The sequence below is a fragment of the Gymnoscopelus braueri genome, assembly GCF_963280865.1.
Source record: "Gymnoscopelus braueri genome assembly, chromosome: 16".
NCBI lineage: Eukaryota > Metazoa > Chordata > Actinopteri > Myctophiformes > Myctophidae > Gymnoscopelus > Gymnoscopelus braueri.
Window position 1 is genome coordinate 1,921,798 of NC_137616.1, and position 26,869 is coordinate 1,948,666.

The 26,869-nt window shown below is 40.7% G+C and overlaps 1 protein-coding gene across 3 annotated transcripts; it reads right to left on the minus strand.

Annotated features, from left to right (window-relative positions):
- Positions 1–313: 313 nt before the first annotated feature.
- cep43 (centrosomal protein 43) lies at positions 314–26,307 on the minus strand. Of its 3 annotated transcripts, XM_080453905.1 has the most exons (20): positions 25,998–26,307; positions 21,633–21,686; positions 20,973–21,027; positions 20,539–20,627; positions 19,470–19,592; positions 17,722–17,748; positions 16,540–16,596; positions 15,205–15,275; positions 15,020–15,081; positions 14,648–14,709; positions 13,608–13,673; positions 12,231–12,284; positions 10,388–10,608; positions 8,918–8,980; positions 7,728–7,784; positions 6,356–6,456; positions 4,768–4,842; positions 3,514–3,547; positions 2,476–2,563; positions 314–1,512 (listed from the first exon to the last, which is right to left on the minus strand). In XM_080453905.1, exons 1-20 carry the CDS (start codon positions 26,079–26,081, stop codon positions 1,432–1,434), a joined length of 1,524 nt encoding a protein of 507 aa, XP_080310031.1. In that variant the 5' UTR covers positions 26,082–26,307; the 3' UTR covers positions 314–1,431. The 3 variants fall into 3 exon arrangements, with proteins under 3 accessions (XP_080310031.1, XP_080310032.1, XP_080310033.1); XM_080453906.1 differs by lacking the exon at positions 12,231–12,284; XM_080453907.1 differs by lacking the exons at positions 7,728–7,784; positions 8,918–8,980.
- Positions 26,308–26,869: the final 562 nt, after the last annotated feature.

A 26,869-nucleotide genomic window follows, 5' to 3' on the forward strand; every position in this document is an offset into this window, starting at 1 on the left:
TATGTATTCGTATTTTAGCTCCACATTCTACATTCTGTTTTTTTAGCAGATCCACAAGCTCGAAACGCGTCGCACCACACCACGTTTCTAGCTTGTCGATCTGCTACTTTTGAATTTGCATCCTGAAAAGTAACAGTTTTGGATATATGAGGTTTCCAGCCGACAGAGACGTTATGCTTATGAGCATCAGGCAGTACAACTTTGTCCAGCAGACCTGAAGGTCAAAATTCAATTTCTCCGGGGACCAAAATCTCAGGAGTCCTGGGTTCAAATCCAGGGTAGAAGGGGACAGTTACATACTCTACCACACACATTGGTTAAAATAACTTTTTATTCGTTAAGATACGTTCAAGATTGAAGTTTTTAACCTTGAAAACAATCAGTTGTGCCGTTAAAAAAAAAATTCCCACTCTCAAACTAGAGGCCTTAGAAACCTTTAATTTTTAAGTAATAATAATAAGTCATTGGCAGGGTTGGATTTGTAAAAAATATAAAATTGACATTCATATTAACACAATGAGTGCCATAAACGTAATCTTACTTTTCTTATTTCTTTTACACAAGAGGGCGCTCTAACGCAACTTAGGAATGATCCTAGGACCCTTTAAAAAGGGAATAAACGGCTGTGACTTCATCCCAAAAAACGGGCGTGCATCCGCCCCAATGATGGGATCTTGAGAAAAAGGTCCATATCTTTTTTTGTGTGGTTAAAACAAGCCATTTTTGACGGGCGATCTCTCTGCAATGGCGGATCGCGGTAGAAATGTTATTGTTCCAGTCGTTAGACGGGACCCTCGGCCATCGCCCAGACACCGTTTGTTTACATCCGGGTCCTCATTGTCGCTTCTGCAGCTCTAAAAAGATCAATAAATGATAATCGGTAAAAAACGCTGGCATTGGCTGTACCTTGTTTTAAAAAACCTCTGGCACTCAATGTGTTAATGTGTGTTTATTCATGAGCTTGTCAGGCCAGCTCTCATTGACTTGCAATGCATTCCATCGAACGTTCAGACCAACCCTGTTTAATAAGATACAGTAACATTCTTTTATGCTTAAATGTTACTCATAGCATTATAAATATAACAAAGTACGAGTCAACATCTCTCGTTTTTGACTATCTGTCTGTCTATAGGACCCCTAGCAGAGGACACACATGTCTGTGAGTCCGTCTGTGTTGAAAGTCTATTTTCAAGTCTACAGCGCAACTTTACAGAGATAAATAAGTCTGTCTGTCTGTCTGTCTGTCTGTCTGTCTGTCTGTCTGTCTGTCTGTCTGTCTGTCTGTCTGTCTGTCTGTCTGTCTGTCTGTCTGTCTGTCTGTCTGTCTGTCTGTCTGTCTGTCTGTCTGTCTGTGTGTGTGTGTGTGTGTGTGTGTGTGTGTGTGTGTGTGTGTGTGTGTGTGTGGGGGGGGGGGGCGGGGGGGGAGGGGTGTCAGGCCACGTCCTCCATGTAGTCAGCTCCATGGGTCTGACTCAGCTGGGACACACTCAGGTCCTGGGTGGTCTCATCAAACTGGACGAGAGAGAGAGAGAGAGAGAGAAAGACAGAGAGACAGACAGACAGAGACACAGAAACAGAGAGCGACAGAGAGAGACACAGTCAGAGACAGAGACAGTGACACAGACAGAGACACAGACAGACACAGACACAGACACAGACACAGACAGAGACACAGACAGACACAGACAGGGACACAGACGAAGACACAGACAGACAGAGAGAGAGACAGACAGAGAGACAGACAGAGAGACAGACAGAGACACAGAAACAGAGAGCGACAGAGAGAGACACAGTCAGAGACAGAGACAGTGACACAGACAGAGACACAGACAGACACAGACACAGACAGACAGAGACAGGGACACAGACGAAGACAGACAGACGGAGAGAGAGACAGACAGAGAGACAGACAGAGACAGGGACACAGACACAGACAGACGGAGAGAGAGACAGACAGAGAGACAGAGAGAGAGAGAGACAGAGAGACAGAGAGACAGAAAAAATATATAAAAAGTATATACAAATATAAATGTGATACACAGTATGGCTTGAATCACTAATCAGTGGTTCTCAAACTTTTCAGGCAGCGACCCCCGAACATAATCATATTTCAACTGGGGACCCCCCACCCTGAGAAGCACTCGGAATTGTAGGAGTTGAGGCATTACATTTAGTTTGACTCTGTTCCACAGATAAAACATTTGAAAATAGCCAATCTGATATTTTCTAAATTATTTCTCTTTCTTAGTTTGACCATTTTTGATTGGCCAATGTTTGTTTATTTTGGAGGTATTAAAAGAGTCTTACCAGTCATTAAATAGTAACTTTACAAACGAGCAGACCCTGTATACACTTTATACTGTATGTTGGTTTGTTTACTGTTGAGTGAGAAAACAATGTCCCCCTCCCCCCCCAAAAAAAACCTGACCCACAGTTTGAGAACCAGTGCACCAAAGTATATGTGATTTACTTTACCTTGTCGCTGATGTCAGGTCCTTCTATTGACACCTCCTCGATCTCCTCTCCTATACTCAGCTCACTCTTAGACAGGTCTGAACGATGGCTGTGGACACACACACACACACACACACACACACACACACACACACACACACACACACACACACACACACACACACACACACACACACACACACACACACACACACACACACACACACACACACACACACACACACACACACACACACACACACACACACACACACACACACACACACCTCGTTTTAAAAATAAATGATGATGTTGCTTTATCGCCTTACTGTACTGATAACACATATACAGTTTAAATTATTGCAAAAATAATCACACAAAATGAACACTTCTGGTGTGACCGTGAAGATTGTCCTCACAATGTCTATTTCTCTAATTCTACTATACATGTGGAGACATTTAGCCCTCACACGTATAATACACTTGTAATACTTGTATCACACACACGCTCTCTCTCCCTCTCTCTACCCATTAAAACCAGGAACGCATCTGTATAACCACTTTATTTTATACTTTGGTTATTCAAAAATAGCAGATATACAAGCTCATAGCGCTGCACCGAGTGCTATGAGCTCGTAGATCTGCTATTTATGAAAAATCTTGAAAATGTGTGCAAATCATTGAATATATATATATTTTTTTACATTATATATAATATTTTTTACTCAAATCTTTGCTTCTGGGGGGTCCCTGGAAGAACATATTTTTAGATGGTGGTCCACGGCCAAATACATTATCATTGTGGGTGGTCTTTGACATGAAAAAGTTTGAGAATCACCGATTATAGCAACATGAGGATTTATAAGACATTTGTAGAATCCCCAGAAGTAAAGATTTGACTTACAAATGTTTGCTTTAAAAATATATATATTCAAAGATTTGCACAAATTTTCCTGATTTTTCAAAAAAATAGATCTGCTATTTTTGAATAGCCAAAGTTTCCCGGCCTTAAAGGGTTAATATGCTGCACAAAATGTACTGAACTTATTTTAGCCTCACCTGTTAAAATCATCATCATATTCAACGTCTTCATCTGGGGGAGGAAACAAAAAAAACCATCAAGTTCAGCTACAGATATGATATTGTAGTATCCTATAGTTGTGTTAATAATCTGAAAACAAGTAATAATAATGAAATAAAATCTGAGTAAAAGTACCTAAAGTACTTGATTGAGTAAATGCACTAAGTTACCGGTACGTAGCGCCACAGATAAAATACTGATTATGTTTTTGCTATCCAGCCTTCGACACTGAGGGAGGCTGGATAGCCAAAACGTTTGTTCATTTTAGAGACCCGACATGTAAGAAATATAAAAAAAGTCAACTCACTCTGAGTGCGAACGATTGCTTTTGTAAATATTTTTTTGGGTGAACTACTCCTTTAAATCTGAGAGAGTACAAATGGAATCAAATGGACCCTTAAATCTGAGTACAAATATAATCAAATTGACCCTTAAATCTGAGTACAAATATAATGAAATGGACCCTTAAATCTGAGTACAAATATAATGAAATGGACCCTTAAATCTGAGTACAAATATAATGAAATGGACCCTTAAATCTGAGTACAAATAGAATGAAATTTACCCTTAAATCTGAGTACAAATAGAATGAAATGGACCCTTACATCTGAGAGTACAAATGGAATGAAATGGACCCTTATATCAGAGAGTACAAATGGAATCAAACGAACCCTTATATCTGAGAGTACAATGGAATCAAATGGACCCTTACAAGGAATGGACCCTTACAAGGATTTTACAGTGTAGATTGAGATCCCAGAGAGAAAGAAATAGAGGTCTGTGGTCTAATGCACTGTTTCCCCAAAAACTGGGTCGTGACCTATGTGTGGGTCATGGAACCATTTTTATGGGTCGTGACGTGAGCTTTTTCATTTCCTACAATGTTTTGCAAAATATACATCTTTTTTTTATCCCCAAGTGTCTGGGAAAAAAACTAAACAACATAACATCTAACATTTTTCAAAAGAACTTCATACAAAAAAAAATATCTAAGAAATTCCAGTAATATGTTTTGTGAATTTAGCAGATCTACAAGCTCAGAAGGCACCTTGAGACACAGTCTCTTGGGTCTCGAGCTAAAAAGATTTGGATGTATAACAAACCGGAGGTATTTGAAATAATAATAAAAAATAAAAAAAAGATTGAGAATCACTGAACTGAAACATTCAAGTGATTGAAACCGACTAGTTCAGAAATGAGTTTAAATGATTTAAAACATGTCTGAAACTGACCTAAGCCCAGAGATCCACTTCTATCCTTCATGACCTTGACGTCCCTGGTTCCTCTGTCTCTGGAGGTCGACGTTCCTACAGGAAGACGACAAAACCAAACATTTAGTGAAAGTGGTTCTCAACCAGTGGTCCTTGAGGGGGTTACAGGTGGTCCCCAGCTAAATGATGAAGAGTTGGTAACCAAATGGACCCTTATTAGATCTCTAACTCTTGAGAGTGTAAAATGAAACCAAATGGACCCTTATGGGTTAATTTGGTTTCACTTAATGCTCTCAAGAGTTAAATTATTGTTAAACATCTGCATTACTTACCGTAATTTTACAAGAAGTCTACACAATTAGAGAATGTAGAAGAATTGTTATTTTGATCAGTGTTTGCCTGTTATCTCTCCTATGGTACTAACATCAATACAGCATGGATGGAATTGTGGACACAATCTCATCCAACAATAACAAAATATTCTAAGTTTTGGGTCTGAGAGGCTAAATCTCATTAAAACGGTGGTTCTGTGGCTCAAATGCCCAATAAATAACGGACCTTGCCTTGATATGAAAAGGGTTGAAAAGCACTGATTTAGTGGGATTACAGCAACCTTAGTTTACATGGAGTTACATAGTAGTAGTAGACAGTGGTGTTAAGTAACTAGGTACTTTTACTTTACTGGAGTATTTCCAATTGTCGAGGCAAATATTGTACTTTTACTCCACTACAATTATTTGAAACCTTTAGTTACTAGTTACTTTGCAGATATAAATTATGATATTATGAAACATACATTAACCACTTTAGCCCTATTTTATACCTAGGCTATTTGAAAATAGACTTTCTACAAGCTCAAAACGTTGTGAGCTTTAGCGTTATAGGATTTATGTAATCATCTATAGCTGGCAAGGGCAGCTGTAGACGATGTGTTAGAGTTAAGATGGTTGAGTACCACTGGTATAGACCTTCGGCAAGCCAGATGCACCGCGGTTGATTCAAACTCGACTAGACTCCACGGCGGTGCACATGTACCCCTGCGCTACCCAAGCGCCCCCGTGTTGCACGTGCACGCGTGTGTGTGTGTGTGTATGCAGTGGTGTAAAGTAACTAAGTACATTTACTCAAGTACTGTACTTCAGTACAATTGTGAGGTACTTCTACTTTGCTGGAGTATTTCCTATTGTCTATACTTTTACTTCTACTCCACTACTTCTCCAAGGCAAATATTGTACTTTTACTCCACTACAATTATTTGAAAACTTTAGTTACTTTGCAGATATAAAGTATTATATTATAAAACATACATTAACCACTTTAGCCCTATTTTATACATAGGCTATTTGGAAATAGCCGATCTACAAGCTCACAACGCGTCGCATCGCGACACGTTGTGAGCTTGTAGATGTGCCATTTTCAAAATGTTTGTACTTTTACTTTTGGTACTTTAAGTACATTTTCATACCAATACTTTTGTACTTTTACTCAAGTAAATTTTGAATTCTGGACTTTTACTTGTAACAGAGTACTTTTAAATTGCAGTATTGATACTTTTACTTAAGTAAAACATTTGAGTACTTTTTCCACCACTGTGTGTATGTATTCTGACCGTTCCTGCAGTGTTGCACGTCTCTGTCGTTGCTCCTCTGGGGGGCGGGGTCCGACAGGGAGCCCAAGGGACTGTCTCTAGTCCTGGATGACTCCACCCTCCTGAGACACACACACACATATAAAACCAACCAACCTCAGTCTGGTTCAATAGGGGTGCTAATAGGCCTGTCACAATTAGTACATAATAACTAATAACATAGTCGCAATTATTTTTGCATAATAGTCATAATCGTTTCCATGTTGAAAAATGTTCATACATTTACAAAAGTTTCCAAAAATACCAGGAATAGCCGATCTATAAGCTTATAGCCGATCTACAAGCTTGTAGATCAGTAAGCTTGTAGATCAGCTATTTCCACTATTTAAAAAAAAAAATCAAAGCATAACATTTATAAATGTGTAATTTCTTTGTATATAGTTATTTATCATAATATCTGCCCTGTGCCATTTGAGATCATGAAGCCTAAAAACTAAACAGAAATAAAATTAAAAAAATATTCATACTTTCATATGTTCAATGCCTAAAACAATTAAATCGTTAATCAATTATTTGTGTGACAATTAATCGTCAACTTAAATGTGTAATCGTGACAGCCCTAATAGGCATTAATAATTAGCATCACACAGCAACAACAACAGTGGTGTGGTTTACAGGGAGCTCCACACTTCATAACATAAAAGTAGGACAGCTATTGTCAACCACTGCCATAGACTTTGCATTGAACATAGCTGCTTTGCCACAACACAGCAGTGAAATAGCAGTGTTTTGTTGATTCAGTGTCAGAGACACAAACACACAGAGAGGTATCCGGCTTTGCTGAGCGTCTATAAGAACACAATTGGCCCGTGTTCGAGGGACGGAAGCCGGACGGGGAGGGTGGTAATTGTCACTATGTATTCCTAGGGGCTGGGGAGGGCGGCACCTGTCAGCAGGGAGTGTTGGGTGGGAGGCTCTACATCCTCCCGGTGGGGGCTCCTCACTGGCAGGTGAGTCAGTAGGATATACAACAGCAGTGACACAAATGTGTGTGGGGAGGATTCAATTGGCATAACGACTGGTAAACACTCAAGAGAGGTAGAGACTCTGAACCTGTGTTCAGCATCACAGACACAAACACACAGATAGGTAGAGACTGTGACCTGAGTTCAATGTCAGAGACACAAATACACAGAGGGGTAAAGACACAAACACACAGGGAGGTAAAGACTCTGACCTGTGTTCAGAATTACAGACAAACACACAGAGAGGTAGAGGTAGAGGTAGAGACAAACACACAGAGAGGTAAAGACTCTGACGTGTGTTCAGAATTACAGACACAAACACACAGAGAGGTAAAGACACAAACACACAGAGAGGTAAAGACTCTGACCTGTGTTCAGGGCTGAGTCTGTATTCAGAGACCCCGTCCAAATCCAGGACAGACAGACTGAAGAGAGAAACATATTCACTGACCAGCAGGGATGAAACTATACATCATCTTCCCAGCAATTTAGCTTTTTAGATGAATCAAATAATATTGTCTTTATTGATGAATTGACGCAAAATAATTGTAATGATTGTTTTTATAATCAACTAAATAGAGTAGTCTGATAAACCACTAGTAGATCTTGTCACACAAAAATAGCAGATGCACAAACTGACGTGTCATGGCGCAACGCATTGTCAGGTTGTAGATCTGCTATTTTTGTAACTTTTCCCCCCAAAAAGCTGCATTTCAATTTTTCCCTGACAATTGATATTTTCTAATGAAAATGTGATTATTATTATGTATTTATTTTGTATAATTGATTATATCGATTAGATGGATTAACTGTTACACCCCTACTAACCAGGACAGACAGACTGACAGAGGGAGAGAATCATTGAAAAGGAAAGACAGTGAAAACAACAGAAAGGATGTGCTCCTAAATCAGGTTTGTGTCCTATTCAGACTGGAATCAGATTTGATGAAGTCTCAACAGCAAAAAACACAGTGATTCGGATTTGAACCACATTGCTGGGTGGTTCGTAGGGATGTACCGATACCATTTTTTCCTTCCAGATACCGATTCCCAAAACGTGCATATCGGTCTATATACTGAGCACCGATCCAATACCAGTGTATAATTAAAAATATATCTAGGACAGTGGTTCTAGAAGTGGGGTCTCGGGGTTTCTTGGGAGTTTTCAATGGGCCATAGCCCAAAAATGGCTGCTAAGGTAATTATGCTGGGCGCTGGCAAGGGGATAAAAAAACGATGTTTAATATCAAGGCGGGTAATGTGTTAAAGAGCAGCTACACGTTACTGAATTAATTAAAACAAAAACAACATCAATTGAAACATTCAAAATACAAAATAAATGAGTCTGTAAATGGCATATCATCAATGTGATAAATGACGTGGTATCGGAATGGCATGGATTGGCATACTCGCCGATGCCCATCCAGCATTTTAGGCAGTATCTGCCGCTTTTCCGATGCCCATGAACGAACGACGATGGGGTGAACGAGCATAAAGGGCTGGTGAAATGGGAGTGATCTGACTGATGGGAGTGAACGAGCATGCACTGCAGACTCACTCGTTGAGGCTTTCGCCTCTCCTTAGAGACCCAGAGATACTGTCCTCCTTCACTGAGCCAACACTGACACACACAGCACAGGAGAGGAGATGTAGTCAACAAGGGAGAGGACATACATACAGGAGAAAGGATAGTCACAGGAAACAGGATATACACACAGGAGAAAGGATAGTCACAGGAAACAGGATATACACACAGGAGAAAGGATAGTCACAGGAAACAGGATATATTTAACAGAGTGGTTCACAACCTCAGCCTGATGGCCTGAAAGTCTAATATCTCCCCCGAGCTATAGGGAATTCCCTTTGGCCTAATGGTTAAGATGTTGGCTTTCCACGCGGGAGACCCGGGTTCGAATCCCAGGCGTTACATACAAACACACACAGGAGAAAGGATAGTCACAGGAAACAGAACATACACACAGGAGCAGGGTTGATTTTGACAGCAAACTAAATATCATAAGATTATAGTCGGCCAAATTGATGGTGTCTTAATGGCTGATTTTACACTTGGTTGCATGCTGACAATACTTCTGCTAATCAAATAGATTGATGAAAAAATACCTTTTCACTGCTTTTCCTTCTTAAATAAACTGGCTGGTGATACCGTTTGTTGTGTGACTGGTGTTACTGTGAGCATTGTGTTGTGTTAATGATAGCAATACTCACTCTGTCTGACCCAGAGGAGAACTGCTGCATGAAAACACACAACACACGCACGCACACACACACTTATTTAATCTCATGAACACCATTCTGGGGCAAATAGTATTTGGTGAAAAAAGCAGATATACAATATGAGATGGTTGTGCGTGAACATCCCAGATACAAATGTAACCAAATGGACCTACACTCTGAGTTACAAAAATTAACCCTCTGGATGCCAATGACGAGATTTCTCGACATATTTTGCTAGGGCCCACACAGAGAATGACGAGAATGATGAGATTTTGTGTTTTCCGTGGTTTTCCACTTGATCGTGCTGTTCGCTCGCCTGTAATGGGTCACCGTTTGGCTCCCAGAGAAGGAGAGCAGCAGCGGGTCACGTGATCGCAATACAAACAGCCTGTTCTATCCCTTGTAATTCGATCTGAAAGAATGGCTTTTCCGCTGTTTCTGTTGCTTTTTGGCGAAAGCAACTTACATTCAACTGCCCACAACTATGGAATTCAACTGCCCCCCCCCCCCCCGATTCTGCGAGACTTGGATAAGTCTTTTAAAGCGACCGGGGGATCGATCGTACTGGAGATAAATATTCTATGATTTTTCAAATGTCAGTGAAAACACTCGCTGGCAGTGCCGTGGAATTATGCTTTATTTCTGGCAGTCAAAGAGTTAAATTAACTAAGGATTTGACTGTGTAGAGAGCTTCTCTATTCTGGAGTTGAACATTCAGAATAAACACAGATCTACAAGCTCACAAGTTGTGACACGATGAGCTTGTAGAGTGTTGCGATAATGGTTCTCTCACCAGCCGTAGGTCTTCTGTGGTTTCGGGAGAGGGTCGTCAAAGAAGGAGTCTCCCTCGTCGCCGTCTTCCTCCACGTCCAGGTCTAGCGCCCTCCTCAGGACGGAGGAGGAACTGTGGGCGTCTCTGGACGCGTCGCCGGGCCTGCCGGAGCCCGGGCCCACGTCACCTTTGACCCCGGACCCGGAGGTCACGCTGGGGTCGCCGCGGGCCAGCTCCACTCCCTGTAAAAAAAAAAATTCAGATTAAGAAACACATAGGAGGGACTGGGGAGGGGAGAGGAGAAGATCTTTTTCTTTTTTTTATATATATATTTTTTTGGGTCTTTTTCTACCTTTATTGATAGTACCAGTGGACAGTGGTGGAAAAAGTAAAACATTGTTTTACTTTTTGTGTGTGTATGTTTTGTGACGATAATCAAAATCTGCAAAGTAATCAAATAATTGTAGTGGAGTAAAAGTACAATATTTGCCTCTGAGATGTAGTGGAGTAGAAGTAAAAGTATTGGAAATTGGAAATACTCAAGTAAAGTACAAATGCCTCAAACTTGTACTTAAGTAAATGTACTTAGTTACTTTCCACCACTGTATATATATATTTTGGGGGGCATTTTCTACTTTCATTGATGGTACCAGTGGAGATGGAGAAGAGAAGATCTGACTGGATTTTCATTGATCAACACAACTAAAAGCAGAGAGGAGCAGCACCAAACCAGTCCATCAGCACTGGTTTGTACAGTGACCAGAACAACCCAGTCACTTCGGAACAAAAACCCAGGGATAAGTCTACATTGCTACCGTCTCTCTCAGAGTACTGCACATTATTATAGCAACATTAACCCATTCAATCCGGGAACGCATACTGTGTCATTTTAGATTTTTAGCTATAACCATTATTTTATACTTTGGGCTATCCAAAAATAGCAGATCTACAAGCTCATATTTTATACTTTGGCCTATCCAAAAATAGCAGATCTACAAGCTCATAGCGTGGCACTCTGTGCCACTCTATGAGCTTGCATATCTGCTCATAGAAATGACATTAAATGACACAGATGCTTTCCTGTCTTAATGGATTATTGGAGTTGTTAGTAAAAAAAAACAACATGCAAATCAGGTAGAGATGCATGTAGTGGTTTGGAGCAGGTAAGGGAACAGCGTGATTGTGTTGTTAGCATGTCTGTGAGAGCTAGCTAGCGAACAGCATACCAGTTCAACCATGGCCTGATGACAGCATTTACTGTAAAGAAACCCGAGTGTTCTTTCAACTCTGGGTGTGTACGAATGTAAGCAAGTGGATCCCTTTGGTTCTTTGTACACTCAGAAATACAAATGGTAAAATTTTACTGTGTGCCATCGTTATACAGTCCACTGAATGGATTGGTTAGAATGTAGTCTATTCGGCTTACCTAAATCAACTAAACTCAGAGGTTTGGAGTGAATGGACATTCACGCCAAACACGATAATTATAACTATAACGATAATTGTGAGAGTCTGCAGTACACTGACCAACGATAACATCCACTTGAGTTGAGTGTGTTTTTTACATACAACATAAGAGTTATCGTTATAGTTATCGTGCTTGGTGTGAAAGGCCCTTAAGGGATGCCAAATGGTGTATATCAGTGTGAGTGAATATTGGTTGATTATTGACGTGCGTCCAGTGTTTCCTGTGGGTTTATTCAGCAGCAGGGAACGCTACACTGTTGCTCAACTTCTAAACCCCCCCACCTAAAAACGGAATCCCTGCACTGTAAGCAGTGCTATTCAACATGGCTGCTGCATAAACACAGAGAAAACACTGGTTTCAGTGACTTCCTACTGCAAGGTGGTTTTTTTTTTTTACCTCAGCACAACACTGCTCCTGTACTCTCTGTTGTGGACTTCTAAACCTGGGAATCTACACATCACACACATGTTCTATTAGCCTTGGACCAAGACTGACAGATTTTATTTAATACTTTCCGACATCCCGTCTGTGCTGGCATGTCATTGCAACAGCGCCACTACACTCATTGAGGAATACAGGGATTTTTCAGCACAGATGGGATATAACAGTGGTTCTCTCAACCTGTGGGTCGGGACCACAACAGAGCTCACAACGCATCGCAACGCGAGGCATTGTGAGCTTGTAGATCTGCTATTTTCACAATATTTATCTGTGGAACCGAGTAAAACAAAATGGGGGTCCCCAGTTCAAATATGATTATTTTGGGGGGTCACGGCCTGAAAGGGTTGAGAACCACTGGGATATAACACCTCTTTATTGAACACTACGGAATAATACACAACAAAGGACCAGGTCAGGTAACATCGGTGGCTTTAGGGTAAGCACTTTATATTTTATATATTGTATTTTACACTTTATACATGTAAGGATAAGTACAGATATTAAACATGTAATACCAGTGGATATTTGGGGATGGTATCTAAGACTGACAAACATACACAAATGATAAAAGAAAATGTCACGTCTTGAACCAAGGCTAATGTATTATCTGATGGTGATCATTAATGGCAAATCTCACTAAGAGTTATCCCCACAATAGCATTAAGAGATATTTGGTAGAAACATTATTGCCTATGTTGTTCAGCCCCATTAACAGAAAATATCGCGCATGCAAGGTCCAGGTGTTACACGAAAATCGGTGACTGATGCGTTGCGGTCTGTGGTGATTGCGTAATCATTCTAACGTATTCAATGGGACACCACTTTTGGTGTGACACATGGCTATGTATTACTGGTCTTGTTTACATTAATTTGTCGCACGTGTGCGACATGGCAGAGATTGAGAGAAAACAAAGAGGTTGCCCTTTAGTACGGTCGTGGAAGTATTCACACTATCTTTGGATGTATTGGTGAAAGGAGGAGAACGTCAATGCAAATTTGCCATGGTGAAGCCCAGCACAGCTCCACAACACTGGTGGACACTCCGGTAGGCTGCACTCTTGATTTTCTGTCTACCAAACTTCCTTGCAGGTGGGTTTTAATCGTCGGTAACGCAAAAATAATCTAACAAGTTACTTTTCTCAGAAGGTAATCCTGTAACGTAACGGAATACTTTTTAATGGCGGTAATCCTGTAACGTAACGACTTCCTTATAAAAGTAACATTAACCAACACTGGTACTAAATGCGAATAAATCTGACCAGTCTTCTGAAGACAGGTCAGATTTCAGATTTCACAGGGCCCTGGAAATGACAGCAAGCAAAACAAACGCACCTTACTGGTCATCTTCTCCTCAAACCTGTTGGATGGACGGCTCACCTCGCAGACGTCACCCATAACCTTCATGATGACACAAAACAGTGTTAAAACGACACCCCTTCACACAGTGACTGTCCATTGATAACGATGGAACTGGATTAATTCAGCTCTTCACAATTATTAGTGAAGATGATTTGGGTGCGGAAACTAGGGATGCATGATTATGGCCAAAATAATTATCACAATTATTCTGATCAATATTGAGATCACAATTATTTATCATGATTATTCATTGGTTTTAGTGACAAAAATATCTTTAAATCACATACGCATGACACTGTTTTACAATCCATGTTGTGCTACATACATTCCTTTCAACGTTCATGTGTTCCACAAAGGTGCATGTGGTCACGGTCTGATCACCACCTACAAGGCCCTCAACAACCAGGCTCCCCGCTACCTTTCTGACCTCCTTCACCGCCCCGCCCCCCCTCCAACTCTCTCAGGTCTGGTGATGCCAACCTCCTGGACATCCCCTAGGCCTAGACTAAAGCGAGACATGGGCTGATGGGCTTTCTCAGTTGCCGCCCCTCCCTATGGAACCCACTCCCAGCTCACACCAAAGCTGCCCCCACCCTCGCCTCATTTAAAACAATCCTCAAAACCCACCACTTCAGACTTGCATTCCCCACCGAATTCTAATCCCTCTCTCTCTCTCTCTCTGTCTCTGAAGTCAGACTAAAAATGCTGAATGGGGTTTTCAGACCCTGTGAATGCCTGGCTACCACCGATGGCTCGACGACGCATTGGCATCAGCACATGGACCCTAAAGACCACAGGCTGGCCATGTCATAATAGGTGAACATGTGGTGAAAATTAATCAACAAGGTCACCACGTGTTGTGTTGTGTTGCAATGCATTGTGAGCTTGTTGATCGGCTATTTCCGGCAAGGGAGTGGGCCTAGTACGGAAAACAGTACACAATATTATATATATATATATATATATATATATATATATATATATATATATAAAGTTAAAGTAAGGATTCTTACCACAGTGCGACACTGAGCGAACAGCCGCTTGTACAAGCCCAAGAACTCCTGGAAGTCTGTCTCTGTATCAAACACAAAGCACACATCATGTCTGGTTACTCTTCAGGAAATGTAAAAAAGAGCCTGTGTTCCAATGTAGCTATTATAAAAAATAGCAGATCTATAAGCTCAAAACGTGTCACATCACGACACATTATGACCTTATAGATGTTTGCTACTTTTGTTTGACACTGTAGTAGGAAGATGTAAAGCATCCATTTCCGAAAAAAAGAAAGAAACCGCAGAAAAAGTTTAAATATGGTTACAGGGTTTCTGAATGACAGCAAGCAACGTTATAATAACCAACATAATAATAATAATGATGATATTTACTCTTTCGTGAGGCTTTGTCTGTGGTCTTTAGTTCATCACTGATGAAACTCTCCAACATGTTCCTGTTATTACCACACACACACGCACACACACACACACGTTTAGAAAAATGTCCATATATGTGTAGCACGGGCCTGAGAAGATGAACTTTCATCCATATTGTATTACTGTATGTATGAACGTACTTATTAAAATGAGGGAAGAGATCACTGAAGACACATCTGACGTCTTCTTTCAGCACGCCTCCACTCCTGTCCTGCAACACAACACAGTAACACACTGAGCACTGAGTGTGTGTGTGTGTGTGTGTGTGTGTGTGTGTGTGTGTGTGTGTGTGTGTGTGTGTGTGTGTGTGTGTGTGTGTGTGTGTGTGTGTGTGTGTGCGCTGGGCATGCTTGCTCCTCTTGGTACTCCAACACCTCAGTGTCACTGAAGACTAAGCTTCAAACCTCCCAAAACAAACTGATTCGACTACTTCTCGGACTGGGGCCCATGACCCACCTCTCTCCCACCCACTTTGCCAGCCTAGGCTGGCACAGGGTGGAAGACAGGGTTAAACAACTAAAAATGGGACTGGTCTTCAAAATTGTAAATGCAGATTTGCCCGAAATGCCCCCTATACCCGCATATCTGTATAAATACCTCGGAAAAAAAAAGAGGAGCTAGTACCAGTTTCCCTGTAGACAGGCGACCCCCCCCCCCTTTTTTTGTATATATTTTTTATTTTTCATGCTTTTTTTTGGTTGTATTTTTTTTTTGTACTTATGTTGATTTTTGAACTGTTTGGTTGCTACTATATATGTCTATGAAATTAATTCAAGGACCCCAACGGAAACAAGTCCGCAAGGGACTTTTTTGGTCGGACCTTTTAGACAAAAGTATTATAAATGTAACTGTGTTGTTTTACATTCTTTTGCCTAATACAAATTTCAATCAATCAATCAATTACGTTAAACTGCCCCGTTGTAACTACCATCGTCAATGTAGTAGGTGCAATGGATGCATTTGCAACTTCTGTGGACTATGTAGCTTGCACCCAAGAAGGCACTTTTCACCGGTAGAATCTACCAACAGCCGACGCTACCTGACGTCCAGGTGGGACTTCCAGGCCCATGAGAACAACTACAGAGAGCGCTTTAACACCAAGCAGCAGTGAAAGACTAAGAACTTTGTTTCCTCTGGTGATCCAGCCTAGGACATTATACCCACGGACTGGTTGTTGGAGGGTTTCGACATTTTGGGATGCCCAAAGACGAGGCAGAAAGGCTGGCACAAGTATTGTATGGCAGCGCTGCCGCTGCTTGAGTGCTGAGTGACATGCGTGTTATATCCATGAGTTTGTGAATGTAACCTCTACTGCACCTAAACTATTTATGTCCCTGTATGCTTTCCCTGTGTGTGGACATAAATACATTGTTAAACTGTGTGTGTGTGTGTGTGTGTGTGTGTGTGTGTGTGTGTGTGTGTGTGTGTGTGTGTGTGTGTGTGTGTGTGTGTGTGTGTGTGTGTGTGTGCATCACCTTGTCATAAAAGTCAAACTTCTTCCTGGCGTCTGCTATTTGCTTTGGGGACAGTTCCTAATTGGAGAACAAGAGGGAGATTTGTATCTGTCCAATGTACATAATAATAATAATAATAATAACTATTATCATCGTCATCATGGTAGCTTATAAAATAGTTAAGGGCATATGCAGTAGTAATAACTATTGGTTATGCTAATAATTAAATGGAACCAAGTCAAACTAAATGTAATGCCTCAACGCCTACAATTCCAAGTGCTTGTCAGGGTGTGGGTGTGGGTGTGTGTGTGTGTGGGGGTGGGGGGTCCCCAGTTCAAATATGAATATTTTGGGGCCTGAAAAAGGTTAAGAATCTCTGCCCTAATTCAAATATCACTCTCCTATGGAGCGACTGTGTGACGTATGTGTGTACACAAGTCATCACAATGAAAATAGGACAGGCTTGTTTTGTCAAAGCTTGATAAGACTCTGAACAACAGGAAGCTGTGTGTGTTCCACTCACCTACCGTTACAACTCACCACTAGGGAGGATGTCACCATCACCACATTTTACTTGACGATTCATTGTCACACAAATAACCAGTGGTGTAAAGTAACTAAGTACATGTACTCAAGTACTGTACTTAAGTACAATTTTGAGGTATTCTTCAGTATTTACAATTTGCAATAGTTTTACTTCTACTCCACTACATCTCAGAGGAAAATATTGTACTTTTACTACACTACAATTTTATGAAAACGTTAGTTACTAGTTAATTTGTAGATTTTGATTATTATTACAAAACAGGCTAACCACATCAGCCTTATATTTTGTCCATTTGAAAATAGCAGATCTACAAGCTCACAATGCGACCATTGTGAGCACGTCACGATGAGACGTGTTTTGAGCTGGTAGAAGGGCTATTTCCACATTTTTTTTATGTTTGAAAATATATGAACATTCTTCCACATGAAACAGTTTTCTGAAAAGCGTATGTTGCTATATCAGTGGTTCACTAACCTTTTCATGTCAAGGACCCAAACAATTTTATTATAAAAATATTTTGTTCCACTGATCTGATTTGAGTTAAAAATGTTCTATTCAAAGATTTAAAAATATATATATTTTTTTGTAGAGCTTGTAGATCTGCTATTTTTTGGGAAATCGTGACACATACACACACATTATAATTAGATAATTACCTTTGGAATGTTTGTAGCTTTGTCTCCCTGGTAACAGAGCAGCAGGACGGGGTACATGAGAGAGGAAACACATGCATTTTAGTTTACACAATCTGACCTCAGACCAGCAGCACGTATAGTTAGAGAAATGGAACTTTAGGTGGTGTGTGTGTGTGCGCGTGTGTGTGTGTGTGGGTCTCATTCAGTGCCAATGAAATAAAAAAATAATTGCGAACTGTGCCTTTTTCAAGTAGTCACAGAATATTTATCTCCAGTATAATCGATCCCCTGATGGGTGCTAATCACTTAGGGGTGCACTGTGTGGTATCACAAATGTCAATGAGGTCATTGGACCTTGTTGACATTAATTGTCTGCCTTTTGAAAATAACATAATAACATTGAAAAATACATAGTATAAAAAAAAGAGCAGAGATACAGCCTTTTTCTAGCCTGGCTCCACCCCCTGAATCCTTTTCCTAGCATTCAGGGTCTGGTGACGCTTTCGAAGGCGGGTGTTTCTCGGTTGAAAATCTGTACGACGAATCGGGATCGGGACAATCCAGTATGAACCAATCGCGTTGGTTCATAGTGGAGTCCCACTTTGGCCACGCCCCCATCTCAGAACTCCGCTGCATTGAGAGGGCGTTCAGATTGAATAATGGAGTGAAACGAAATGAAAATTCAGGCTGAGTGTCAGGCTAGCCTTTTTCAGTAATAAGTTAAACAAGAAGTGAATGGAGCAGCAAATCTTCAAATGATGATATCTTGGGTTCTGAAAGTTTTTTCAAAAAAGAAAAAAAAAATGTTTAATTTTTTTTTCAAAAACAAGTCAAACACGTCATTGGCACGTTGCGCCATTGCGGTAAAACACGTGAAACGCGTCAATGGCACTCAATGAGTTAAAGAGCTTTATAAAAACAAATAATTCAATCAAGTTCATCCAATCAGGATAGAGAACCCGATAAACTGGTGAAATGTGATGAAACAAAAATAATTAGCAAAACAAATTTTGAACTGGAACACTATAGAATTCAAGCTGATAAATGGGTTCTCTATCCTGACAAGATAGAGGAACCCACCTAAATTTCTTTTTTTTTAAGAGCTGGAGAGACTGTTACTGAACAAACTATCTATAACAATGATTACTATCACAATATAGAGCTTTAACCTTTTAACAAAACAATATCCCTTACAATAATATGAATTGATTATATTTTTAACAGTTCAATTCACAACAGACTACAATCTACAAGCTCATAGTGCGGCACTCGGTGCCGCGCTATGAGCTTGTATATCTGCTATTTTTGAATAGCCAAAGAAATCTAAAGTGACACAGATGTGTTCCAGGTCTTAATGGGTTAATAGAAGAGCAGGGAGACAAAATACAACCACGCCAATTGTTAGGTTTTATTAAAGCAGCACTATGTAACTTTTTAACAACTATATTGCATATTATGTCCCACAAAATTATAAAGTTACCTTTTTAAGCAGTCAAAGCGAAGACTGGCCAATCACAGCGCGTCGTCGACGGACATGCAGAGACTCTTGGGTAATGAAGCCAAAGACGTTGACTGCCATGTTATTTGTGTCCAAAGTGGCCACTGATACCCCAAGCTAAATTGCTGCTTTAACATACTCTACCACACAGACTGGAGAAACTTACATTTTATTCATTTGAAAAAAAAGTTACATAGTGCCGCTTTAATGACCATAGAAGTGAAAGTGATCCAGGACACAGTCCAGGTGGATTGTGGGAGTTGTAGTGTACCTCACTGTGTGTGTGTCTTGAAGACTTGGTCAGTTCCAGCAGCAGAGGAGAGTTCCTGTTCACGTCCGTCTCTGACATGCCCAGCTCACAACACACCTGTGTGCGGCTGTCCAGTCCATTCATCTATCCGGAAAACATTCATCATAATTAAACATTAATAATAATAAAATAACGTCCACCTGTAGGTCTGTCACAATTATTACATTGTTGCCTGATCGCAATTACTTGAGATAATCTCAATTATTTTTGCATAATCGTTTCCATTCACCTGCATACATTTTTTTAAGTAAAAAATAACGCTTTAATATAAGTGGTTTATCGATTTGTTTATGATATTCACCTAATTTAAAACGTGCTTCTCAATTATTCGATTAATCACCATAATGGCCAAGAATACAATTGATAGTTGACACCCTACATGCTTACTTATGCTTATTCAGTTCTTCTTGCACTTCTAAGTAGCTCTGGATTCGAGCGTCTGCTAGACATGCCCTGTGTGGTTCTCAATGTGGGGACCGCAGGGACCCTCTGGGTTGAGGGGCTTCTAAATGGACCCTTACAGGTCTGTAAACTCTGAGAGTGTAACAAATGGAACGAAATGGACCCCTAAGGATCCATTTGTTACACTCTCAGAGTTATGGGGGTTCTTAGAAATCAAGTGACATTACACAAGTTTGAAAACCACTGGCATAGTGCGGACGGACAACACAGTAAATTATCCACCTCACTTTGCTGCTGACGCACTTCTTATTTTTAGGTTTCACAATTGTTAAAACTGTCACTGTATAGTGATACGCTCATCTAGTGGTTGTTTTTTTCTGAAGGAAGGTACTGTGTGTGTGTGTGTGTGTGTGTTGTAGCTTGAGGAAGCGGACACGTTCCTCTCAATATCCATTAGTTAGTTATAGTCATAATCATTTGATTAATGACACGGCCGAAGCTACACTTCAGGACAGTTTCTCGTGCAATTTTGTCACCAGATCGCTGACTTGCTGGAAACGCCGAAAATGCCTAAATCGTAAGCAATAGTAAATAGTGGAGGAATCCCTGGGTTTGGGTTCATACTCACAGAGTTGATCTCTGGTTGGAACACAGCGAGGGTGAAGTCCAAGTTGAACACCTGGAGAAAGTCAATCACCAGACTGGCTACCACACGACCTGCAGGGAAGAAGAAATTAAAAGCTGCTCTAGCCAGATCAATATGCAAGGGATAATCAATGGGGAGCAGGACATTATTACTAAATCATTTAACATTTTTCAAAAAAAGCAGCTCACAGCGCATCACTAAGTGATGCGCTGTGAGCTTGTATATCTGCAAAAAAATATATGTAGCCAACGTATAAATGGATAGTGGTTAAAATGATTGTGATGCTGTATTAACACATTTTGCTGGGGACCCCCTGGAACCGCCTCAAGGACCCCTGGGGGTCCCCAGACCCCACTTTGAGTACCAATGTTTTAGAGAATTTTGTCAATTAGTATTTCCCAGCGAGCAAAACTTACCATCTTTGGTATTGAGGCATTTCTTCAGGTTTTCGTTGACAAGTGGTGTTTTGTTCTGGTTCGGGGACAAAAGACAAATAGCAGTTAGTTAGTTAATGAAGTAAATAGTTACAGCTTTCCACCAGACAGTGACGATATACTGTACTTCTCTGACTGGGGTCCCCCATGGATCTATACTAGGCCCACTCTGTTATTCCCTTTACACCAAATCACTTCGCCGGAAATAGCTGCTCTAAAGGGCGCTCGGGTGGCACAGTGCCTGTAAAGCAGTGGTTCTCAAACTTTTTCATGTCAGGGACCCCCAAAATTATATGAATTTGGCCGTGGACCCTCAACTCAAAAATATTGTTCCAGGGACCCCCAGAAGAAAAGATTTGAGTTAAAAATGTTCCTTTTAGAAAATAGATATTCAAAGATTTGCACACATTTTCAAGATTTTTCAAAAATAGCTAAAGTATAAAATAATAGTTAAAGTGGTTAAAATGATTGTGACGCTACATTAACTACTTTTGCCGGGGACCCCCAAAAATAATCCATGACCCAGGGGGACAGTGCCCTCGCAGACTTCGGTGCTCTATATGGAGGGGTTCATGTGGTTAATAGTATAACGTATTTAAATAGTTAACACATAGATAAGATCAGCAGAACATGGACCATTACCTCCAGCTTATCCTGCTCCTCCATGGCCAGAAACACTGCAGCACGCATCTCTGCCTGCAAGATGGAAACATAGTCACTTTACCATTACAACACACACACACACACACACACACACACACACACACACACACACACAAACACACACTAGTGCTGCACGATTAATCGAAAAAAGATCGTGATCTCGATTCAGACACCTATGCGATCTCGATTTTTAATTATGACGATTTTTTTTTCAATATGCTTAATATTGCTTCATATTTTTGCGAACGCGGAAGGAGCCGCGGCGAAGCCGCGCCTCCGACCAAGTGGAGCTTACTATGTAACCCTGCTCAGGTTGTGGGTCTGTCTGTCTGTCTGTCTGTCTGTCTGTATGTCTGTCTGTGTGGCGTGTGCATGCACTACCTATGTAGAGGGCGCCAGAGTGCAGGAATTTAGACAATGCTCTGATTTAAATGCAACACCACACACACACACACACAGTTCTCTCCCCATCACAGTGAAATAACACGGATTACAAGTCCGTAAATACACAATATTTTCGAGCTGCGTTCGCGCGTCTTACTTGTTATATTTACAAGAGAATTGTGTGAGAATCGTGATCTCAATTCTTATGGAGATTCACATTTGAGCAAGAATCGTGCCCCACACACACACACACACACACACACACACACACACACACACACACACACACACACACACACACACACACACACACACACACACACACACACACACACACACACACACACACACACACACACACACACACACACACACACACACACACACACACACACACACACACAAAATTCTGTGCAGGTGATTATTTTTGGAGTGTTGAAGTTTGGAAGCGCTCGTTGGAAATCACTCAATGGTCCTGCGTACCACCTCGCGCCACACTCGAAATTGCACAGGAGGCAGCATGACGTCTCGTTATTGAAAACGAGCGCTTCCAAACTCCAACAGAAAAAAAGAGATAATAATTAGAAATAATAATACAAGAGAAATAATCACCTGCACGGAATTTATTGACAGAACGTAGCTCATAACATGTCTACGGTGGAGTTTTATGAAACTTGACAGATACAAAGAGAATAACCCAATCTTTTCCGTACAGCTGCAATGTTGGCGAGTTTAACGTTGTTAAATACTTTTCTGTTTCAATGTATGGGCTGTCAAGGGTTGGTGTTGCAACTCTAGATGCCAGCTAGCATTATAGCATCTGAGTTGCTTGCAGCTAGGTCCCAGAGATCAAATGGCAGTCCATGGCTCTTGATGCATATGAAACTGGCGGTCCTTGAGATTAACCGGTTATTTTCAAGGACCCCCAGTTTGATATGCATTAAGAGCCATGGACCGCATAACACAGACAGTATGTAATGTAGTGTGAATCAGCGATGCATCTGTTAATTGTGTTTTTTTTACAGGAACTGAAAGGGATATGGTCTCTCCATCCATTCTCTACCACATCTGTGGTGTACACAGCTGAACAGAAAATGGGGTACAGTACACCTGAGGCCATGGTGACCTGTCCGAGGAAGATCAGAGCCAAATCTCCTCGCCAAAAATAGCAGATCTACAAGCTCACATTGATATGTTTGGCTACTGTCCAAAAGTTGGGTCCGTCAGGGTTAATTTGAAAGGGTTCCAAATACAATGGACCCTCTTCTCTGAGAGTGTACAAAATCAAATCCATTTTGATTTGATTTTGGTAAAAGATATACAAGTAAAATCACAATATAACTTAAACCCAGGATAACACATTAAAGCCTAGTGAAACACTGGTTTCCAATGTGGTCCTGCAGCATAACTAAAAAAAAATAGTCCAATAAATGACAGCAAAAAATAAATTTTAGCACGCAGCACGTCACATGGATATACAAAATACAAAACCATAAAAAAAAATCCCTAAAAAAATATCTAACCATAAAAACACAAATTAAAGTGCATCACTAGCCTGTGGCTTTTGCCATAACAGTTCTTTTTTTGGTACACACTCTTTTTATAAGACAGTTTAGATTGAGACACAGAGGCAGCTCATGAAATACCTGTGTAAATAAAATAACTCTTGCCACAACCTTTGACTCTTGGTATCTCATATAATATACTGTAGCTTTAGCCTTGGATCAAGACTATCATAGATGCATCCTATCGAGTCTGACTTTAGCTTTAAAAACAAAAAAAACATCTATGATAGTCATGATGATCCAAGGCTACCGTGGTTTCATGATGTACAATCAACTTAACATTACTCCTAAGGTTGGACTACACTCTCATAGTTATGGGATGGGACGGGAGCATTGGTGGAATTTACTCAAGTACTGTTCTCAAGTACAATTTTGAGGCATTTTTAATTTACTTGAGCATTTCCAATTTTCAATACTTTTACTCCACTACATCTCAGAGGCAAATATACTTTTACTCCACTACACTACAATTATTTGTAGTTACTGGTTACTTTGTAGATTTTGATTATTATCACAAAACATACATTAACCACTTCAGCCCTATACATTTCGGCCATTTGAAAATAGCCGATCTACAAGCTCTTGATGCAACGCATTGTGAGCTTGTAGATCTGCCATTTTCAAAAGATTTGTATGCATTTTTTACATTTGAAAACTTGTGAAATGGGACATTCTGCATAGTGAGTACTTTAACTTTAAGTATATTTTGATACAAATACTTTTGTACTTTTACTCAAGTAAATTTTGAATTCCGTACTTTAACTAGCAACAGAGTGTTTCCACATTGCAGTGTTGATACTTTTACTGAAGTAAAGCAACGTAGTACTTTTTCCACCACTGAATGGGAGAGTTTGAAAACAAACTTTGAAACCCACTTGCAGGACTAAAGGTAGCATGACGCTCGTCTCGTCTGTCACGAGCGTCATGGCGCAACTTGTTCCTGGTGTCGGCACTCTCTCATTTACTACCCGTTCATCTACATAAACGTTAACATTTCAAATATAAAGTATTGACCCCACCCACGGCCATCGATGTAAGTTGAAGCGGTCGTAGCTGTAGTATACAACCCTCGTAGACGTATTTATGATTCTGACGTTTTCAATCTACGAGAGTTGTAGGGTGCACTTCCTATAGTGCTTTGGACTTTCTGCACTATGCCCCGTAGACACTCCAAACATTGTACAAAATGAAAATAAAGGTGCTTACCGCCGAGCCCCAAATGTTAACTACTTCTACGGGGTAGTAGTTTAATGTAATAATCCATATATTTAAACAAAGAAGTGTTTTAATGCCGTCTGTGGCCGAACGCCATTTTTTCACCCTCGTTTACTTCCTGTTTACATTTAGTGTAATTCCGGTTTTCACCGGATGCGCCCCCTCACTTCCCGTCACTAACGCCCATTGGGAACTTCCGACAGAATCGGCCACAGACGGCATTAAAACACTTCTTTATTGAAAGATATGGATTATTACATTAAACTACTACCCCGTAGAAGTAGTTAACATTTGGGGCTCGGCGGTAAGCACCTTTATTTTCATTTTGTACAATGTTTGGAGTGTCTACGGGGCATAGTGCAGAAAGTCCAAAGCACTATAGGAAGTGCACCCTACAACTCTCGTAGATTGAAAACGTCAGAATCATAAATACGTCTACGAGGGTTGTATACTACAGCTAAAGCGGTCGGGTCTAAGTACCCGTATCTTCTGTATTGTTCAACCCCCATCTGAAAATGTTTTGTGCCAGGGAACCCCCAGAAGCAAAGATATCAGTTAATTTCCGCTTTAAAAAATATTCATATTCAAAGATATGCCCCTCCACTTTTTCAAGGTTTTTCAAAAATAGCAGATCTACAAGCTCATAGCGAGGCACTCGGTGCCGCGCTATGAGCTTGTATATCTGCTATTTTTGAATAGCCAAAAGCTAAGTGGTTAAAAATGACTGTGACGCTATTAACTAATTTTGCTGGGGACCCCCTGGTACTCCCTCAAGGACCACTGGTGGTCCCCGGACCACTGGTTGAAAACCACTGTTCTAATGTATCAGAGTGCAGTACACCTCCCCAACCGATAGGGTCGCGCAGTTGAAAGCATATGAAGGAAAGGTTGATAAAATGTCCAACAATCGGATTAAAATGCTAATTGAATACGGAAGATTCGGGTACTTAGACCCACCCGGTTCAAATTGTAATATCCTTGGCCGTGAGGTCAGCGCTTTATATTTGAAATCTGAACGTTTATGTAGATGTACGGGTTGTTGTGGATAAGGTGCCAAAAACCAGGTAGTTCCTCCATGACTGCCAGTCATGTTTCGGTGCTAGACTGGAGGCTGTAGGCTAGGCTAGCAGGCTATAGTGGGAGTGTTTCAATAAATAATAAATAGACACTAAAATCTTACCTTGAGTTTGTTGAGGATGCCGTTGTTTTCCAGGTTGTGGATCAGCAGGTCCCTCAGCTCTGTGTCGTCCTCTGTAGCTGACATGATGCTAATGCTATGCTAATGATGCTAATGCTAGCTGTACTTGTCAAATTAAATGTATAGAAACAGTCTGTGTCCTTTCTAAGTGTCTGCTCCTCTCTGTTGACTGTGGCGCCGACCAGGCTGCATGGATAATAGTTTCGACCACCAATACTAAAGTAATGTGGTTAAAATAAGGCTTTGTTGTGGTTGTGATGCTACCTAGACAACCATTGACACAACCACAACAACAAACACACACACCCGGAAGGGAGCTACTTTTTCTTCGGCTTTGTCATTGAGTTTTTTTGGTGGTTACCGCCACCTACTGAGCCGGAGTGTTTCTTTCTGTATTCATTAGCCAAATAATGCTTAAAACTAATAATCGATGACACTTCTTGGTGATGACGATGATGATGATGATGATGATGATAATAACTAGAAAGTTCTGTTCCTGAAGAAACAGTGTGGGATCGCTAAGGATGAATGTTGATAGTATCACACTAGAAAGTATTACATAATGGGCGCGTTCGAAAATACAGCACTGAGCGCACTGGCCAATACAAACTAATAGGCGAGTGTGCTCCGGTGCGTAATTTCCGAACGCACCCATTGTGATGTCACGTGAAGCTTGACCAATCCAAAAACGGGCGGAATAATAATAATAATAACTAATGAAGATAACATTAGTGGAATCGCTTTAGCGATCCCACTAATAATAATGAAGATAACATTAGTGGGATCGCTTTAGCGATCCCACTAATAATTAGTGTGATCGCTAAAGCAATCACATTAGTGTGATCGCTAAAGCG

What these genes read in the sequence shown, in the direction of transcription:
- cep43 (XM_080453905.1), bottom strand. Translation starts at nt 26,081, where the DNA reads ATGTCAGCTACAGAGGACGACACAGAGCTGAGGGACCTGCTGATCCAC. An exon ending in TCGCTCAGTGTCGCACTGTG is followed by an intron (nt 13,674 to 14,647) that starts GTAAGAATCCTT and finishes GTCATCATGAAG; the next exon opens with GTTATGGGTGACGTCTGCGA. An exon ending in AAGTGGATCTCTGGGCTTAG is followed by an intron (nt 3,548 to 4,767) that starts GTCAGTTTCAGA and finishes TTCCTCCCCCAG; the next exon opens with ATGAAGACGTTGAATATGAT.